General features: G+C 37.5%; 1 protein-coding gene across 2 annotated transcripts in view; it reads left to right on the top strand.

The window, feature by feature from the left end:
* The window catches only part of WASHC4 (WASH complex subunit 4), a 57348-nt gene that overhangs the window by 32701 nt on the left and 3335 nt on the right, over positions 1–21312 (top strand). For both annotated transcript variants that reach the window (XM_046646197.1, XM_046646198.1), the window contains 10 exons: positions 4300–4374; positions 4655–4759; positions 7031–7165; positions 8807–8915; positions 12695–12761; positions 13228–13314; positions 16063–16210; positions 18529–18625; positions 19244–19440; positions 20048–20147. In XM_046646197.1, coding sequence (XP_046502153.1) covers positions 4300–4374; positions 4655–4759; positions 7031–7165; positions 8807–8915; positions 12695–12761; positions 13228–13314; positions 16063–16210; positions 18529–18625; positions 19244–19440; positions 20048–20147 — 1120 coding nt within the window. The remainder of the gene's footprint in view (positions 1–4299; positions 4375–4654; positions 4760–7030; positions 7166–8806; positions 8916–12694; positions 12762–13227; positions 13315–16062; positions 16211–18528; positions 18626–19243; positions 19441–20047; positions 20148–21312) is intronic.

The following is a 21312-nucleotide window of genomic DNA, read 5'->3' as shown; positions in this document are numbered from 1 at the left end:
AGCATATATGCTGTGCATATATTTTTATGTTATGTCCTCTTGGTGGACTGTCCCTTTTATCATTATATACTGCCCCTCTTTGTCTCTCATTGCCTGTTTTATCTTGAAGTCTACTTTGTCTGATATAAGTATGGCAACACCTGCTTTCTTTTGTTTGCCGTTAGCTTGGAGTATCATCTTCCATCCCTTCTCTCTAAGCCTGTGTTTTTCTTTAGAGCTGAGATGGGTTTCATGGAGGCATCATATTGTTAGGTCTTGTTTTTTAATCCATCCAGCCACACTGTGTCTTTTCATTGGAGAACTCAATCCTTCTACACTGAGAGTGATTATTGATATAGGAGGGCTTGATGCGGCCATTTTATCACATGTTTTCCGGTGCTTCTGTTTTTCCCTTGTTTCTTGTCCTGTGTATTTTGGACTGCCAGTTCAGTTTGGTGGCTCTCTGTGATGGTTTTGTCATTATTTGTCATTTGTGTCTCTGTTCTGATTTTTTGTTTAGTGGTTACTGTGAAGTGTGTATAAAAGATGTTGTAAATGAGGTAGTCCATATTCGGATAGCCTGTTATTTCCTTAGTCTAAGCAGTTTCCGTGCCTTTCATCTTACCCATCTAAGTTATTGTTGTCACAACTTACTCTGTTTTGTATTGTGAGTTTGTGGTTAAATGAAGTGATCATATTTATTCTTGATGTTTTCTTTCCCTTTATCTTTAATGTTATAATTGTTTGCTAACCTATTCTGATAGAGAGTTACAATTTTCTGATTTTGTCTGCCTATTTATCTCCTTGCTCAAGCCTTTGTAAGCTCTTTCTTTCTTTCTTTTTTTTTTTTTTTCAGGTAAGAGGGCCTTCTTGATCATTTCTTGGGGGGGGGGGGGGGGGGGCGTGCATCTTGTGGTGATGAACTCCCTCAGCCTTTTTTGATCTGGGAAAGTTTTTATTTCTCCAGCCTATCTGAAGGGTATTTTGCTAGATAGAGTATTCTTGGCTGAAGGTTTTTGTCTTTGAGAATTTCCAATATATCAGTCCACTCTCTCCTAGCCTGTAAAGTTTCTGCTGAGGAATCCACTGAAAGCCTGATAGGAGTTCCTTTGTAGTTTATTTTCTTTTGCCTTGCTGCCCTTAATAGTTGTTTTTTGTCATTGACTCTTGCCAGTTTTACTAATACATGCCTTGGAGAAGGTCTTTTTATATTGATGTAATTACAAGTTCTTTTAGCTTCTTTTACTTGTAATTACAGCTTCTTCCCCAGGTTTGGGAAATCTCAGCTATTATTTCTTTGAACAAGCTCTCTGCTCCTTAATCTCTTACTTCTCCCTCTGGAATATCTATAATCCTTATGTTGCATTTCCTAATTGGGTAGGATATTTCTCAGAGAATTTCTTCCTTCCTTTTTAGTCTTAGTTCTCTCTCCTCCTCCAGCTAAAGCATGTCTACATTTCCATTTTCTAAATTGCTAATTCTGTCCTCCATAATATCAGCTCTGTTATTTAAGGACTCTAGATTTTTCTTTATCTCATTCATTGTATTTTTCATCTCCAGCATTTCTGATTAGTTTTCCTTTATAGTTTCAGTCTCTTTTGTGAAGAGTTTCCTCTGTTCGTTAATTTTATTCCTGATTTCATTGAACCGTCTTTTTGCGTTTTTTTGTAACTCATTGAGTTTTTTTATGATAGCTACTTTGAGTTGTCTGTCTTTTAGATTGTAAATTTCTATGCTTTCAGGATTGATTTCTGGATGTTTGTCTTTTTTCTTCTGGTCTGGAGTATTAATATACCTCTTCATACCATTTGATAGGGTGGATTTGTACCTCTGAATAGTGATAGTATGTGGTTGCAGGTTCCACCTGCTACCATTGGGGGCGGGGTGGCACAGGAGCTGGGTGTTCTGAACCTGCCACAATCCCTGTCAACTGTGCCTATCCAAGCCTGGGCCACTCCTTGGGACTGCAGGGGCCCTGTGGGCTCTCCCACGAAATGGGAAAGTGATCATGCAGGGGTGCAGAGCTGCCACTGCCTGCTCCCACAGTCCCGCTGAGGCATGCTCCCACCTTCGGGGCCGCAGTGGTAGTATAGGCGTCCTCAGCAGCTTGGAAGGCATTCGTGAAGGTCCTCTGCCGCCTCTTCCTATGTCACACCAGCCATTGTTCTTGGTGGGCGGGGCACCCCCTTTGTTTCCAAGCCTGGGCCTCTCTCTGGGGACTGCGGTGGCACTGTGGGCTCTCCCACTGGATGGGAAAGTGATCATGTGGAGGTTCAGAGCTGTGCTGTCTGCTCCCACAGTCCCGCCAAGATGTGCTCCCCGCTTCCAGGGCCACAGCGGTACTGTGGGTATTTACGGCAGCTGGAAAGTCATCTGCCTGGGTGCACAGATCCACCACTGCTGCCTACTAGCTCCTACCAGCCGTTGTGCTTGGTGGGCAGGGCCTTCCCACTGGGTCCAATCCTGGGTCTCTCCCTGGGACTGTGGCAGCACTCTGGGCTCTTCCACCACGTGGGAAAGCAATCGTGCGGGGGCCTGGGCTGCTGTCCCCTGTTCCTGCAGTTGTGCCAAGGCACACTCCCGCCGTCGGGGTTGCAGTGGCGCTGTGGGCACTCTAGCTGGGAGAGCAATCACATGCTGCCCGGGGCTGCTGGGGAGCCGGAGAGTGCTTGCCTGTCTCCACTGCCTTCCCAGGGGTAGTCCCTCCACCGTCAGATGTAGAGCTGCGTGGGTCTCTCAGGCATGCTGATGTGCTGTGTGGGTATCCTGTGTTGATCAATGAATGTTTGTTTAGTTGTAGTTCGAAGGGGAAAAGATAAAGGGAAGAGCTTACTCTGCCATGTTGCTCACATCACTCTCAGTATCTGTTTATTTTTTGAGGAAACACTTGCTGTATAAACCTCATACTTGACATAAAAAATTTGACCATGCTGATTTGCTTTTTGAAAGAATTTACCACAGGCTTCCTGTTTACACTTCACCATTTGTTGAATGTTTGAAATATATGTAGATTTAGATAAAGCTTTTCAGAAACATTGGGATAGTACGGTGACTCCTGCAGAATTGTGATAAGTTTAGTTGAGGTCACAGTTAAGGATTTTAAACCTACATTTAATACATAAACTGTAATATCTTAGGAAAAATGGCTAAATTTATGTGATTATAAATGTATTTCTTCTCAAAATGAGTACAAAGAAGCATTTAGCTTTCACTAATTCAGTGAGCTAATTTACAATGTGGCAGTATTTCATGAGTCCAAAAGTTTGTTTTCAGTTAATTTGTATGTAATTCATTCTAAGATAATCCAGATAATGTTTGCCAAAAAACTTTTATTCAGTTTCAAAATCTGAGGATCCTAATTTTTCCTTCATCTTGCTGCATATAGGGACCATTTCTGGGATCAGTTTGTATATCCTTTCGTTCACTTCTTTATACATTTAATGGTTACTGAAAACATGCTGGGCACTGAACTATGTTTCGGGATACAGAAATAAATAGAAACAGTCTCAGCTCAGGTACTTATTAGCTTATTGGGAGAAAAAATGAGGAAACACATTTTTAGATTAAAACACAAGAAAAACTATAATAAAAACGTAATCAAAGGGGTATTGTGATGCTCCTTTGAGCCCCAATTAGAAAAGCTGTGGAACAATTTATACGATACCATTAGGTATTAGAGTAATAACTGCAGAGTGAAGGATTCTTAATAGGTAACCTGCACGTTGTAGGTGGTTTAGTGCAGTTGAAGGCAGCGTCAGGACAGGAGTTAGATTCTAAAATCACTGGGTTCTGCCTCTTCAGAGTTGGACCTTGGAGAACTCCCTTAGCTTCATTTTCTTCATCTGTGGAATTTAGAAGAATAATGCCTCATTTTTTGAGAATTACATATAAGGCACTTTGCACAGCACCTGAAAAGTAGTATGTATTTTATAAATCTCACCACATATCTTGACTACTTTTTGGAATCTGGCCCTTAGTTTACTTTGTAAGAAAAACAGAGACGATCCTTGGGAAGACAGACAGACATATTCACAGGGGTAGTGGGGAAATCATGATGAGTCATGGATCTTTGAATAGTTAAACTTAACTGTTCCTGTCTACACAGAAGGGATAAGATGACAAGCAGCCAGGAGGTGGTCCTGATTGTACACCTCAGAAAGGCTATTTGAACCTTTGATGTCATACCTTTTGTAGAGTTCTTTAAAATAATTAAAAAATACCGAGAAACTTAATATAGTGACTTACTGCTTATATGAATACAAGTCTAACTGATTGTCTGAAACTAATAATAATAGAACTTATGTATGGATTGTTTTGTAGGGCCTGGATGTTTTGGAAATTATGAGAAACATTCATATATTTGTGTCTCGATACCTCTATAATCTCAACAATCAGGTGAGTGAGTTTTAGACTTTTTTTTCATGTGGCTAGATATATAGTAGGAAGGCTGAGGGGCAAACAGTTGATTCTCAATAATGAAAATTAGTAAACCAAAGCAAAAAATAATTGTTTAGAGATCATCTTGCTAATTCTTTTGCTTTGATGGTATTATCTTCTTGAATGACTTTCCAGTTAAATTATCTTTAATGAAACAGATTCTAAAATTTTTTTGGGTAACTGACCAATGTTTGCTATGGGTTATGTTGTTATTTAGCCTAAGTTTGTTTCATTGCAGATTTTTATTGAACGAACAAGCAATAACAAACATTTGAACACTATTAATATTCGGCATATTGCTAATTCAATTCGAACACATGGCACAGGAATCATGAATACAACAGTAAGAACCTTTTTCGGGTTTGGGTGGGTAATAGACTCCTGTTTAATTTGGTATTTTGGGAAATAGTTTTCTCATAGAATGTTCTGGTAAATGTACACTACTACCTGTTTATACCTGAATTTCCATTTTTCTGGTTGATATAATTAAAATGCCTGGCACTAAAATTGTGTTGGATGTGATGGAAGCTCTGTGATACAAAAAGCACTTTAGAATATCTTACCATAAATAGTATTGGAGATTTGAGGACATCAGTATAAAGATAGATATCTGTGTGGGTTGTCTGATATTCTCTGAAAATTGCTTTTGAAAGCAAATCATTGATAGCAGTTCTTTTTTGGGGGGGCTTACTAATTATTTGATATCCATAAAAATAGCTTACTAAAATTATTTTGAATCTTCTTAGAAATAGGCATTCAGTCACTTGAGGGAATCACTTGAATGCTCTTTTTCCTTCTATGGGAAAAGAGAAGTCTTTGAATTTATCTGGTTTTCAGGACACACTTCTCAGAAAGAACAATGTGAATGCTTAAATAGTAAAATATTATGAAGCATGTTTTGGAGCAAGGAAATAGGGAGAAGTTACGTGACTGGAGAGTCACACAGGGACCATTTTTGTATACAGTGAGGGAGCCAGTGAAGTATTTGCGCTAAGTGATGTGATTGGAGCTGTATTTTAGTAGTTAGCAATATAGAAATTAGAGACGGAGGGAGTCAACGTTTCATATTTAAAATAGGGAGTCACCTGTGTAGGGATCATGTCTGAACCTTTCAGGATAAATAAACTCTCCTTTGACCTCATCTATCAGACACTCATTCATATAACAGGTATAATTATGAATGTATTTTATGTGTCTCAGGCACTGTGCTGGGCACTTGGGTGAGAAAAGCAGACATTTCCCGCTCTGATAGTAATTACTCTCTGGCAGGGGATATAGTTGTTAGTCACACTAATGAATGTAAATTCCTGGTGTCTGAGGATGAGAAAAGTGAGCACAGATGAACAAGATCAGAGGCCGGTAGAGTTACCCACTGTTAAGAGTGGGAAGGATAAAGAAGAGATACTGTTACTAGGAGATCAAGAAAAAGCGGTGTTTACACCACAAAAAAAGTTCTGAGAAAGCGCTCATTCTGTAAGTGGGTAAATGAAGACTGCTAAAAAGGGCATGCATTTGCCAAAGCAGTTAGTCACATTTGAGGGTGTGGGGATGGAATTTAGTGCAGGGCCTCTGTCTGTAGTTCAGAATTAATCTTATTCATGTTATTTTGGCTTTAATCTCAGCCGAAATCCTACTTTTTTGGGGTTTTCTGAGTCTGGGTCAGGGCCTTTGTTATTCATTCTCGGAGCACCCACACTTCTCACTTTAGAAATTATTGCAGTTGAGGTTTAATTTTATTGAACATAACTTGTTTAAAATGTCTGTCCCTCCTGCTAGAATATAAACTTCACGATGACAAGGACCATGTCTAGCATGAGAGCAGGGACATTGCCTTGCACGTCAGAGGTGCCCAAAATATTTGTGGATAATAATTGAGTGTTTACTGTCTTCCTTCAGGAGAGTTCAAAGAGCAGCATGTTTCTTACTTGAGTATCACCTGGACACGTGGATTAGTACTAAGTAATCTTACAGATGGAGGAACGTAGAAACTTCTGACTGTGGTTTATGGCTTAAAAGTAGGGTGTTGAATCTGGTTTCGTGATTCTCACTACAGCATGTGGTCTATTATGAGACTATTTGCTATTTTTTTCTTTCTCTTTTTCCTTTTGTAATAAAAATATTTGAGGGGAGTTTATAGAAAGTTCTGTAAACTTGGGCAGTGGGGAACTTCATTTATTTAAGTATTTCTGGTCCAATATGAATTATTTATTTATTTATTTATTTAAAGATTGGCACCTGAGCTAACAACTGTTGCCTATCTTTTTTTTCTTCTGCATTATCTCCCCAAATGCCCGCCGGTATATAGTTGTGTATCTTAGTTGCAGGTCCTTCTAGTTGTGGCATGTGGGATGCCACCTCAACATGGCCTGATGAGCGGTGCCAGGTCTGCACCCAGGATCCAAACTGGCAAAACCCTGGGCCACTGCAGTGGAGCATGCAAACTTAACCGCTCGGCTACGGGGCCGACTCCAACATGAATTATTTATGAGTATTAGACTTTTTAAAGTCTCATATAAATTAGACTTTATTTAAATAGATAATTATTATTCAGTAACATTGATATAAATTAATTTTTATGTTAACTTTTCCAATTTTTTTACTTTTACTTTTATAGGTTAATTTTACCTACCAGTTTTTGAAGAAGAAGTTCTATATATTTAGCCAATTTATGTATGATGAACATATCAAATCCAGATTGATTAAAGATATTCGGTTTTTCAGGGAAATCAAGGACCAAAATGATCATAAGGTATTTTACACATTTTTTTAAGGTAGTTTGATTCAAGTTTTGAGTATATAGCAAATGTTTATATTAAAATTCATTATGAGGATGTCTGCTGGGGTTTTAGTTTTCTTTATTATATTTCACATCATGTCTCCTAGATCTGGCCTACAAGTTCCTTATATTTTCCCTTAGAGTTTCTTACTCATCACATCCTCTGTAGGCTAAGTGTAAGGGAAAATTGAATGATCCATGTAGCCAAGTGTTCCTTGTCTTTCTTTATTTTAAAATAGTACAAAAGCAATACATGCTCATTTTGAAACATTTAAACAATATAGAGTGCATCGAATGTCCTCCTTCGTTTCTCTTTCCTCCCATTTCCATTTTCTGGAGGCAATTGCTGTTAAAAATGTAATGTGATGCCTTTCAGATCATGTGATAAGCATAGGTATTTGCACATACGTATTGCTTTTTTCCTAATAAAAATGGAGTAATACTATGTATACTGTTTGGCAGTGTGTTGATCATGTCAGTACATACAGACGCCCCTCATTCTTTTTGTGAGCTGATGGTAAGGATGTATACCGTAACTTACGTAACCTTCTCCTGCTGACGGGCATTTAGGTTTTCCTGATTTTCAGTGGTACAAACAGTGCCACAGGTAATATCCTTGCACATTTGGCTTTGTGTATTTAAAATTAGGATACATACTGCCAAGTGCTCTAAAAATACTGCACCAGTTGACATTCCCAACTATAATTGATGAGAATGCTGATTTTCCTTCACCCTCCAGGCTGAGTTTTCGCCTAGAGAAGTGAAGAACTGTCAGTGGTAACAGACAGAGGCCCGTAGCCATGTGGGTAGAGAACCAGCAGGCTTAGGTGGGTTTCGTATTTGATTTGCCACATCTAGAACTATTTTAATTACCCTTCTTAAGTGTCACCTAGTTCTAATCTTCTTGTATACCAATCGGTAGTTCTCTTCAACGTCAGAGCAGCAGAATATTACTTTCTAGTAAAATAATTAAGAAAATTATAGAATTACCGTTGTCAGTAGAGAATTGTATTAACTACCTCATTTTTATTGGAACAAATTAGTAGTATTCAGGTAAATAAATAATCATACTATTGTTGTGTAAGAATTGTTTCCATTTTTATTAATGTAAAATGAGTAATTTCCTAAGTCATTTAATCAGCTGAGACTTGAAAAATCTTTTTTTTTTGGTCATGGCAACTAAAAATTGTAGCTCTGCTGATGTGTGTTATTTGGGAAGGAGTGTGTTTGTGTAAGTCCCTATTACCTGTTCAGCCCACGGAAATGTGCTCGCACATCTCTGAGCAAATGTTTCTAGGAGGAATTGGTTTCTTTTGTCTGTCTGATAGAATAGGTGGGTGTTGGGAGACTAATAATGGTGATGGGAATCTTAACTTTGTTGGCATTAACAATTATTCCCCTTAGCTAATGTCAAAAAGAAATTTAATTTATATTGACCTTGAACATTGGTGGGTTTTGTGCAGTAAATTTTTTGTCATTAGACTTGAGTGATTTTTTTTAAGCGTAATGGAAATACAAAATTAGGAAAGTGGTAGTGGCGTGCTTGATTTGGTGTGCATTTTATGCTTTAGGAAGTCTTTATTAACAAAGGTAGTCTTTAAATTATCTCTCTAGTATCCTTTTGAAAGAGCAGAAAAATTCAATCGAGGCATCAGAAAACTTGGAATAACCCCAGAGGGACAAAGCTACCTTGATCAGTTCAGGCAGCTCATCAGTCAAATCGGTGAGTTATTATGAAAGTGTTGGGAGATAAAGTACAAATCTCGATACTCTGTCTCATATTAAATATCTCATATGAATAAACAACTTCGTATGTGAGTGTCTGAGTTCAACTTTATTCCACTAGAGTAGTTTTCTTACCAAAAGTTTTTCAAATGTGAGTAGACTCTTCGTGCAGAAATAATTGATAGACTATGGACTAATATAAGTTAAGTAAAACCTCTTAAATTAAAAATATATTTAATAACTAACTCATCTCAAAGACTATAGTCATAAAAAATAGTCAACTGGTAACTATTTATTGGGTACCTACTCTGTTCTCAGTACTGTTTTGGGCTTTTAAAAGATGTTCTTTCAAGTTATAGCCTAAACGCAGAGGTATAAAATATTTATGTGAAAAGTTAATTAGTATTAGTTAATAAGTTACATATAAATTTAAAGATGAAATATTAAACATTATAGTTTTTCTATGATATATCATTTCATATTTCTATATAATTTCTTGATTTTTCCTTCTGCCTTACAAGTAGAACTTGTCTTCTGAAATGTGTTATATTTAAAAGCAAGAATGCAGTTAAGAATAATCATAGATTAACAAAACTTTATACATGTTAGAGCTTTCCACATGCATTCTCTCTATTAGTGTCCTCACAACAGCCCCCTGAGAGAGCGTGTAATCACCACTTTAAAGATGGAAAAAGAGAGACTCAGAGAAATGAGTAGTGTTGCTCGCACTTAAACCAGGGTTTTCACCTCGGAGTCCAAAGGTGGTGTAAATTCTTCACAGTTGTAGACACCAAGCAATTAGTAAATTCTTCTTGAGTATAATTTGGTAAAACTATGCCTCCTGAGATTCGTTCGTTCATTTATCAAACATTTGCTAAGAATCTATTAGACAAATATTCTCCTAGATGTTGAGGATACAAATAGCCTTTGTTTTCAAGGGGCTTTGAATTTCCTCGTAGGAAAGGTTATAAGCATTGAGTTCTGGAGTCCAGTCATTGAACACTAGCTTAAGTTTTATAAATTAATTGGTTTACATAGAAGACATTTTTATTATGTGTTAGTACAAGAACTTAGCTTTACCTTTGTAAATTTTTTATTTTAAACGATTTAATAATGAGGTATTGTCAAATCAGTACTATTTACTTCATGGAGACATGTGATGTCATATTACATTGTAAACTTCTGGAGCAACAGTTCTTAACCCTTTTTTGAGAATCTGATGAAAACTGTGGGTTAATTCCCCCAGAACAGTGCCCTTATGCACACACATACATGATTTTGCATATAATATACTGGAATTCAGGTGCTTAAAGTTAGAGTCCATGGACCTCAGATTAAGAGCTGTTTTCTAGAGCGTTGTTGCTTAAAACTTTATTTATTCGCATTCACAATATTAGAGTTGTTTCCTCTTATGAATACTGCCTGTACTATTGTTTCATGTTTTTATATTTTTTACAAATACAATAATCAGTAAATCATGAGTTTAGTATGCCTGCCATTTTTCCCATAATACACATCAAGATACACATTTTCCCCCTAATAGACAAAAGATTATAATGTCGCTTCAGTTGCCACCAGGATGCATTCTACAATTGGAGAATGTTGTCCTTTTCACTTTGTTCCGGCATTTTATTCTTTATTCTTTTCTTAGAAAATATAAATTCTTTATCTCTGCTTATAAAACAGTGTAATGTGCTCTTGAGTCTGTTGAATATCTTGAGAAAAGAAGTAAGGAATTCGGAGCAAAGTGAGAAGCCCTTCTGTCTAATAACCTGCCTGCTGGGAGAAGCATAGCCACACCAGCATTACTGAGCGTTGACTGTGTGCCAGGGCTGTCTGGGTGCTTTCTGTGCTCTAACTCATGTACAACTCACGGTGCCGGGAAGGAAGTAGTATTGCCATTCATCCATCCCACAGGTGTTTACTGAGGACAACAAATGTGGTGATATGTATGACAGTAAACAAAGTCTCTGCTCCTTTAGAGCTCAATTTAACAGATGAGGGGACTGAGATAAAAAGTTTATAAGTTGGCATAGGTCTTACAACTAAACAGTGGCAGAGTCCAGATTTGCACCCGAGTTGTCTGGCTTCAGAGATTTTGCTCTTAAGTGCTGCTCTGTGCTTGGCCTCTCATTAGCACATTTTGGTCGGCCAGATATTGGACTAACAGTTTGGAGGACAACAACGAAACTAGATAATTGAATTTTTTAAAAATGCATATTAAAGAAACATTTTACCATCATCTCTCATATTGGGACAGACCTTAAAATAGATTCAGTGATACCTACCATGAGGGTTGTTAAAAACATCAGATAAGATAATGTATGTAAAACATATATTACTGTAATGATTGTGAAATGTTAACTGCTTCTTACCTTTTGTCTGTTCTTTCTCCCAAGTAATTTCAATTCCGTTGAGCAATATATGTTGGAATTCCTGTTATGTGCCAGAACATGTTAGCTCTCGGGATTATCATGGGCCTTGCATTGTTTAGTTGGAGGGAGACGCAAATGAAGAGATGTATGATATGTCAGTGATAAGTGCTGGGTAAGGAGATGAAATGGGGCTGGGCAGTGCTATTCAGTGATGCTCAGGGAAAGCTGTAAGGAGGTGACATTTGAGCAAGGACCTAAATAACTTGAGGGAATAAGCCATGTGTATATCCAGGGAAAGAGTATTCCAGACAAAGGCAACAGTAAGTGCAAAAGCCCTGAGTTGGCTTAGCATTCTTGGGAGTAGTCAGGGGCTAGAATGGAATTAGTGAACACCTGAGTGGTAGGGTATGATAGCAGAACGGCAGCAAGGGGTGCGATCGGACAAGGCTATGCTGACCATGTAAGGAGTTTGGATTTTATTCTGTGGTGGAAAGCCATTGTAGAGTTTTCAGAAAAGGAATGATAAGCTCCAACTTAGTTTTAAAAGAACCACCAGCTGCTACGTAGATAAAAGATTAAGGGGTTGGGATGCTGGAGGTGAAAGGAGGGAAATCAGGAGGCCATTGTGTATTGCAGTGGTCTGGGCCAGAGATGGTGGAGGTTTGGAATAGGATAATAGCTATGAAGGTGGTGGAAAGCGGTTGGATTCTGGCTATATTTTGAAGACAGAGCCAACATAATTTGTCCATTGATTAGACAGAAAGTGTGAGAGAAAGAAAGGCTTGAAGTCAGAGATGACTTCAAGGCATTTGGCCTGAGCAACTGGAAGGATGGACTCAGTTTCTGAGATAGGAAATAGAATTGGGAGTGAAGATCGTGAGTTTGACTTGAACATATTAAATTAAAAATTCTTCCTAGTTGTATAGGTTTAGGCATTGGATAAAACCTAGAGGAGTAGTCCAGGATGGAGACAGATATAAATTTAGGAGGCATCAAATAAAGACTTTTTGATATCACTTTCAGCTTTGTGTGTGTGTGTGTGTGTGTGTCAGAGAGAGAGAGACAGACAGACTAACACTCAGTGTGAGAGGGAAGAAATTATTGATATAGCAATTTTAAAATGTTTGATTTTTTAAATGTAGTCAGCATTTAATGAATTTAGTTTATGAAATGAAAGTTAGATTTTTTTAAATATTTACTATAGATGTATATAAGTATGTACATTTATATTTTAAGCACACAAATATTTTTATGGAGCAAGAACTGAAGTAAAGTACAGCAGAATCTTTTGGTACTTAGGAGTGGAACTTGGTAACTGACTGCTATATATAACGGTATTCCTGATTATTAGAGTTTAGAGTTACTTGTATAAATATCTGATTTTTTTTGTGTGCTTTTTAAGGTAATGCTATGGGCTATGTACGAATGATAAGATCTGGTGGCCTTCATTGTAGCAGCAATGCCATTAGGTATGGATGCAAACATTTTTGCCTTGTTACGCCTTTTAAAAATTTTATGTTATGTAAATCTGTCTTCATTGTAAGTAATATTGTAGAGAAGGTTATTTTTCTTATTGCTATATTTTGAGATAAAATATGGAAGAAAACTATTCTACTAGTTAAGTTTTTTTCTCCTTAAATTTTAAGACTACAGTAGACCTTTGAAAGTCTTTATTTCTCTTAAACTTATAGTTAATTCATCAGTATGTTTGTGAATGGTTCTAAAGATCACATGATTTTAAAGGTTAAAATTTGTTATTCATATCTAAAATTATCTTTTAGAACTAAAATGGTGATACTAATAATATAACTGAAATGCAAATTCTTTCCAAATATAGAGTTGAAAAATTTAGAGTCCTACGTACCACTTTCATGTGTGTGTCAATTGCACATAGTTAACTTGCCTTAATTATTTCCTTCCCAAATTCTTATGTAGATTTGTTCCTGATCTTGAAGATATTGTAAATTTTGAAGAACTAGTAAAAGAAGAAGGTCTTGCAGAAGAAACATTAAAAGCAGCAAGGTAATCTAAGTTTGGAGATTTGAAAAGTGTATGTTTATATAAAACATTAAAGAGAAGGCTAGAGGGTAATATATAAACTTATATGTCAGTGTTTTTATTATACAAGTTACGGTTTCAGTTTATGAAATATAATTTTTTTTTAAGACTACAGTATTCTGAGATCTTTCCAAGTTCACCAAAAAGGGATCTTCTAGAACATGCTGTCTAATATAGTAGCCCCTAGCCACATGTGGCTTTTGGGCACCTGAAATATGTGTGGCTGGTCCAAATTGAAATGTGCTAATCTGTGAAGTGCATAACTGATTTTGAGGATTTAGTATTAAAAAATGAATACCAGACATCATTAATAAAATTTATTCCACTTGTTTCTGTTTACTTTTTTTATATTTCTGCTTGCCAACCTTGTTCTATAATACCAGTCCTTCATTTCACGTAATCTGGAGCAGCGCTGTCCAGGAGGGTAGCCACCACCACGTGTAGCTGTTGAACACTTGAAACGGGGACTGAATTTCAAGTTTTATTTCTTTAAATTTAAATAGCTAATGGCTCTCTTATTGGACAATGCAGATCTACAGATTTGAGTCAGTAGTGATCTTGGAACATAATTGAAAACTTGAGAGAGGTATGCAGAATTGTTAAGAAATTCTTTAGAAAACTCAGTTTTATTATTAGTAATTATAGCAGTTGTTGAGTCAGGCATGCAGAGGCACCCTGGACACAGTAGAGACTATGTGAATATCAAAAAGAATAATGGTAGACGTCAGTTATAGTATAGTGAATAAAACAAGACCCTCGAGTCATTATTGATAATAAGAAAGGTTGGAGGAGCAGAGGGAAAGTCCCTTTTTACAGGAGCTGATAAGTATAGAAGCGATGAGAAATTTCGGAAAAAAAAAAAAGTCACTGCTCTGTAACCACCATTATAATACTTGAAATCAGACAGAAACCATCAATGGATTCTAAAACATTTTTGGAGAACAGAGTATTTGTTCACTATCAAAAATATTATCCCACAAATTGCTTATTAATCACAAAGGGAGAAACTATACTCACGCTGGAAAGATAAGTGATCAAACTTAGCATCACCGGTAACAGGGCATACTGACATTATGTGGCCTCCTGATGCAATCTGATGGCAAGTGCCTATATTGTATTCTTGCCAGAAATGTTTACTCTGAATTTTTGTGAGGAAACCATCTGAGACATCCAGAATGTGGGCATTCTATGAAACACCCAGCCTAGATGCTTAAAAAAACGTCATGTGAAAGACAAAAAAGGCAAGGAGACTACTCTAGATTAGGAGACTAAAGAGAGCTAAACCAAATGCAATGGTTGATCCTTAATCATATGCTAGATAAGGAAAAAATTAGCTATAAGGGACATTGAGGGGATAATTCGGGAAATTTGAACATGTATATTAGATAATACTATATTTTATTTTTGGGTGTAATGTACTGTGACTTTAGGAAAATGTCTTGGTTCTTAATAGATTCATACTAAAGTATTTATGGGCTAAATGACATGACATCTGCAACTGTTAAAGGTTTCAGGAAAAAAGAAAACAAATGTGGCAAAATGTTAAAAGGTGAATCTAGCTGAAGGATAAATGGGTGGTCATTATACTGTATTTTAACTTTTCAATAGGCTGGGAATTTTTTAAAATGAGAAAATGAAATATACTGGAAAATGTGTGTGTACGTTTTTATGAGACTAAGGCCCCAACACAGATGATTTGTTCTGAAATATCCTCTTAGAGAGCTTAGTTCTTTGCCAAATAGAGAAGCTGTGTGCAGTCAATAAGCTATTTGAAATCAAGGTGCCCTGAAACGATTAAAATAGTTTGTGGCTTGTATATCAAAGGAGAAAATCAGACCTCTTATTAAATGATGTCATTCATTTAAAAATTGATGACCTTGAAAAAATATTTTGAAGCGGTTCAAGGAGGTCAGAGAGTGGGTTAAGATCTCCAGGGCGAAGCTGTCTGTGCTAATCGCGAGGTCCAAATTTGTGCGAGGGAATGGATGCCTGACATCAAGTGGAGGAAAGTTCATGGCAGGTGAAGTGAAGGAGTTGTGGCGTTACGATGATGAATTGATTATCTAAATACTGAAGACTGAAGTGAGTCTTCCAGAATCATGGGGGAGAACTGGAGCAGGTGTCATAGTCTAGGTCACTGAACATGGCAGTGGTTAAGAAGGGTAGGAGACGCCTTCCTTGAGGGGCGCTTGGGCAGTGGGATCGTGAGTCTCGAGGGAGAGAGTTCTCCGTTGCAGTGGTGGGGGGTAATAATTCGAAAGTGGCGGTAGCCGTACATGAGGGACAAGGAAGGAAAAGCAGCTCATGTTTCTGGAGGTTGAGCAGGAGGCTAAGTTCTTTACATGTAAAGAGCCAGGTTTCAGTTGATGTAAAGAGGTGTAGAAGCAGCGTTAGTGAAGAGATTTAAGATGAAGAGGAGTTTATTTACAATGAAATGGAGTTCTGCAGGGCTCACTGCGGGAAGAAGCAGCAACAAAACTCTTACTTTCAGTTCCAAGATGCCCTACGATTCTGTTTTAAGGCCTAAGTTGTATTGATCAGCTCCCGTTCACAAGAAAATGAGTTCATGATGAACTCCAGGGAAATTTACTTAGAAATGTCTTATAATATTTCGTACTTTTGAGTGCTCTCATCTCAGCCGATGAGAGATGGATTTTAAAAACCATACATTTTTTTGAGAAAGGAACTCAATAAATAATTTTTGCATTTTAGGCATCTGGATTCAGTCCTCAGCGATCACACAAGAAATTCTGCCGAAGGCACAGAGTATTTCAAAATGCTGGTCGATGTTTTTGCTCCAGAATTTCGAAGGCCAAAGAATATACATCTCCGAAATTTCTATATCATTGTTCCCCCTCTGGTGAGTATTTTTAGTACCCAAAATGAATTTTTTAAAAAAGGTATTAAACATATCCAATTTCTTTTCAGCAGGAAATGCACACAGACTATATTACTGACTTTCTGGTTATAGATAAAACTAAATGTGGACTCAGTGAATATGGTCCAGAATTTTTACCTCTTAGCTATGCAGAATGAGACTTACTTATAGTTAAGATAGATGTTTACTTGTTAGTAACTTCCAGAGAAATCCTAGTGTGATTTAAATTACTCAAGTATACACTATTTTATTTTATGTATATGTGTATACACACACACACGTATACACACATAGGCATATACGTATACATGCACACCATATAATCTTCAGGCTGCATTATACCATATAATCATTTTAAGTGATTCCTGTAGGCTGCCTTCAACTGTTAGAGTACAGTTATTCCTAACACATCTCTGATAAGCATACTGTTGGAGGACAACTCCTCTCTACTCAGCAGTAAGTACTCACAGCTAGACTAAATTGTTAGTGCTTTCCCATTATAGTATGTAGTGTTCTCTGCTCTCATTCTGTAGTTGCCATCTAAGAATAGCTCAAGTTACCCAAAATTGCATTATAAAAACAACTGTTACAGTGGAGAAAAAAGAGTTAAGAAATTAGAGAAGTATATACTAGTGATGTTATTTTTCCCTAAAAGTTTCTGTAATAAAGCTGTTTTTTAAAACATTTGTAAATAGACAACTTTAAAATCTAAATATCACTGAGTAGATGAAACTGTTGATTACATCACACTTTCATCAGGAGTAATAACCTTTCGTATTGCTGCCTGAATTGTTAACACATATCTTCTTACATATTATAATCATTATTATCCATAGAAAGTAGCTGATGGTCTATAGACAGCTTTTTTCTGTGTGAATTTTCTTTTCTCCTGTTTTTTAAATAGATTTATTGTTAATGCTCTGTCATCATAAGTGTCATAACTATGATGTAGCAAAAATGTCCATATTCATCTGGTAAGCATTATCTTTTCATCTTCAGACAGTGTTAAACTGGAGCCCGTCTGTCTTAGTTACACTCTCATAACAGTGTAGTGAACTTAGGGTGAGTTCTCCTCCTGTTTCTGTAATTTGAAGGGCGGTGTACTCAAGCCATAGTGCACAGCAGCAGGGAGGCGTTTGTGAGTTTGGGGAAGAGGGGAGTTTTGCAGGGCAGCTGTCAGAATTCAGTGAGTGATGGAGAAAACAAGATGGATTAAGAGCACTTCAAAGAAGTATAGGACACTATTCTTGTGCTTGAGTTTAGATCTAATTCCAGAAAAAAGACAAGCATAAAGGAAATATCTAAAAAATATTTCAGTAACAGTTGATAAAGATGTCACAAATATGTGATTAAATTGCCAGGGATGTTTTGTAGGCAGTAAAAGTGAAACTTGATCTCTTGGTACTTACCATACGGTATCATCGTTATTTTTAAACAGGTCTCTTTTCCCTCGAGAGCTGTGCTATCCATATGTAGCCACAAGTGGCTACTTAAATTAATTAAAATTTTATAAAATAAAAATCCAGTTCCTCAGTTTTACTAGCCCATTTCAAGTACGCAGTGGCTTTTTGTGGCTAGTGGCCGTATTGGACAGTAAGGTACACAGCATTTCTATCATTGCTGAGGATGCCGCTCTAGAGTGTGAACTCTTTGATGGTATTCATTTTTTTATTGTAATTACTTAGTAGTGCCTGGATATAGTAAGCTTCAGTAAATCTTTGTTGAATAATGATATGATTAGATAAAGTATTTTGGAGGAGCTGAATTTTTAGGGATGCGATTTTTTGGGGGAATTCATTTATCCGAATGACTACTAAGCATTTTTAACCAAGAATATGATAAATAGTATTTTAGAATGAATTGGGTGGGCGGAAGTAAGGACTGCCATGCTTAAGAGCACTTCTGCCTAAAGTAAAAAGGTAGCAGGCCTACTTTTCTGACTCCAGCTTTCACTTAGAGTATGGCTTTGGGCAAGTTGCTGAACTGCAAGGCTCGGTGTCCTCATCTGTAAAATGTGCATATTTTATAATGAACTGTGTGCAAGGCGCTGTGCTTGGGTGAAGTGGCGGTTGAGGGCGTGCTCATACTTAAAGGACTTGGAAGGAAGACCCATTAAGAGACACTTGTACAGATTGTGACCTCGCCAAGAGCCTATTTAGATGAGGCGAGTGTTTCAAATCAAAAGGACGGGAACCTAGAAGAGATCCTATTTATAATTTTTGAAATATCTGTTTTAGAAACTAGATTCTGAAGAGTTTTTAGCAAAGTCGTTTCTCTAATATGTTGTTATGTCTTTTTAGACCCTCAACTTTGTAGAGCATTCCATTAGTTGCAAGGAGAAATTGAATAAAAAGAATAAAATTGGAGCTGCTTTTACTGACGATGGCTTTGCCATGGGTAAGCTTCATGGAATTGTTTCCCCATTAGTGTTATGTTGACCTTTTAATGGACTTTTAGAACCGTGGTTGAGAAGAGGGCTGTGTGGTCTGGGTAGGTTTGGTTCTCCTGAGCAGCGCTTGCTCAGCAAGTTGTATCTTTTAGCTGGGTCATCTCATTGGTACACTTGTTTTCCTTCATTTGTAACCATCATTCACGGCCCCTTGGTGAGGCGACTCACTTAGTCTAGTTGGACCTAACATTCAGGCTTTGTTTTGCTTGTGTTTTACGGTTTGAGCATCTGTGTTTAGTTTCCCTGTAGCTTCCTCAGTTGCTGTCTGTGTAGCAGCGGAGGTTTTTCCCCACCCTCACAGCCATATGTTATCTCCGGGTGATTTCTATGTTATTTTTTTTCCTTCTTAATTGGCTTATTTTTAGCTCTTTATAGTTTCCTATGTTTTTTCTTTTTTTCTTTTAAGGAGGAATTAAACCATGTTGCTAAGCTTAACATTCCTTTATGCTGTAAAGTCTAATTTGAAAGAAGATTCATTAAAAATGGTTAGCTTAATGTTAGGAGTTATTGGTGGAGTAACTTCTGTACTCATCGTAATTTAGCTTTGGTTTTGCTAATGACTGCAGGCGTGGCTTACATTCTGAAGCTTCTGGATCAGTACCAGGAATTTGACTCACTCCACTGGTTCCAGTCTGTTAGAGAGAAGTACCTGAAGGAGATGAGAGCAGTTGCTAAGCAACAGAATGTGCAGTCAGCTAGTCAAGATGAAAAACTTCTACAGACCATGAATCTCACTCAGAAGCGACTGGACGTCTATCTCCAGGTTAGAGGATAGTAACAGTTAAATCTGCGTTGACTTTTTGATATCCATTACTTCTTGAAATCTGAAAAAACGTAAATCATATGGAAACTCTCATTTTAACAAGTGAGATGAATAGTGGTAATGAGACCATTTTTTAAAAAATTTATTTATTTTTTTGCTGGGAAAGATTCACCCTGAGCTAAACATCTGTTGCCAGTCTTCCTCTCTCTCTCTCGTTTTTTGCCCTCCCCAAAGCCCCAGGACGTAGTTTTGTATGTGCTGGTTGTAGGTCCTTCTAGTTCTTCATGTGAGCTCCTGCCCCAGGATGGCTACTGACAGACAAGTGGTCTGGTTCTGTGCCCAGGAACTGAACCCCGGCCACCGAAGCAGAGCATGCCGGACTTGAACCGCTAGACCATCAGGGCTGGCTCAAGAGCATATTTTAAAATGAATGCTATTTGGAAGCTGTTTGACTCAGATCTTAAAAATGGATGGATTACTTTATTCAGTTTCTGATTTAAGATTTCCAGTAGAGCTTGTTAGAAATAATGAAAAAGACATTAAATATGATTTTTATGTTTTGCTATAATACTTTCATCTTTTATTTCAAATTTTTTTATTTACTTAGGAATTTGAATTGCTCTATTTCTCACTGAGCAGTGCAAGAATTTTCTTCAGAGCTGACAAGACTGCTGCCGAAGAAAACCAAGAAAAGAAAGAGAAAGAAGGTCAGTGAGTGGCTTAAATTTGGAAAGACCAATAAATTTTTAATAGTAGGCACAAATGCCTCATTTTACCTGATCAGACTTCCAGCTTCCTTTCCTTTTTGAAAAATAATACAGATCTAGAAATGTCTTTTTAAAGAAGTAAAGCCTGTGTGGATTATTTGTAAAACGGAAAAGAGATTGACATAGTTTCTGCATTTCCTTCTGGGGTAACGTTCAGTTTCATCTTCCTAATTTAGATACAATTTAACAAGCGGAGTTCTTTTTCTTTCACCCTCGGCCTGTATCAGATAAGAAGGAACAGATTAGAGGAGGAACAGTAAATGTTGCTGAAGGCAGAGCTGCTGATGACTAGACTTTGACTGAATGAGATGGGAGGGGATGAAGGCAGCGTGAGAAAGTAGGGGCTGTGTAAGTGTCCTAGGAACCAGCTCCTGCCCTGCTTCCCGGCCAGGCCTGCAGAATCAGTGCAATGCAGCCATAACTGATGGCCCTGCGCATGGACTGGAGTCATTAAGGAAAGGATCTGTCCATTGTATTCTGCGTGTAAATTGCTCAGCCTTTCATACTTAAGGGCTCCCGTGATACATTTCTCTCAGATTTGAAATTTAGGAACAGTCATCTTCCCTGTGAGGAACAGAGGTTTCCTTTTTGCTGTTGTGGAAATTTTGTAACTTAGGTTTTCCTCCTCGCTTGGAAGCTCAAAACTAGGGAAGGCAACTAAGTTGACACTTTTTATGTTTGCTCTTTTTATTTTAAAGATTGGCACCTGAGCTAACATCTGTTGCCAATATTTTTTTTCCCTTCTTCTCCCCAAAGCCCCCCAGTACATAGCTGTATAGTCTCGATGTAGGTCCTTCTGGTTGTGCTGTATGGGACGCCGCCTCAGAATGGCTTGACGAGCGGTGCTAGGTCTGCGCCCAGGATCCGAACCGGTGAAAGCCTGGGCCGCCAGAGCAGAGCGCAAACTTAATCACTTGGCCACGGGGCCGGCCCCATGTTTGCTCTTTTTTAGTTATATTTCACAAATCAAGACATAAAACTTAAATTTTATAAAACAAAATGTTTTTATTAATCTTGTCAGTTAAATTTTAAAATACTTTTTTTACAGTGTTGAACAGAGGTGATTCATTTGGGTAGACCACTTCTATCAGCTACTTGATTCCCT

Source organism: Equus quagga, chromosome 19 (genome assembly GCF_021613505.1).
Source record: "Equus quagga isolate Etosha38 chromosome 19, UCLA_HA_Equagga_1.0, whole genome shotgun sequence".
NCBI classification, from domain to species: domain Eukaryota; kingdom Metazoa; phylum Chordata; class Mammalia; order Perissodactyla; family Equidae; genus Equus; species Equus quagga.
This window is presented reverse-complemented; position numbering and strand designations above follow the sequence as displayed.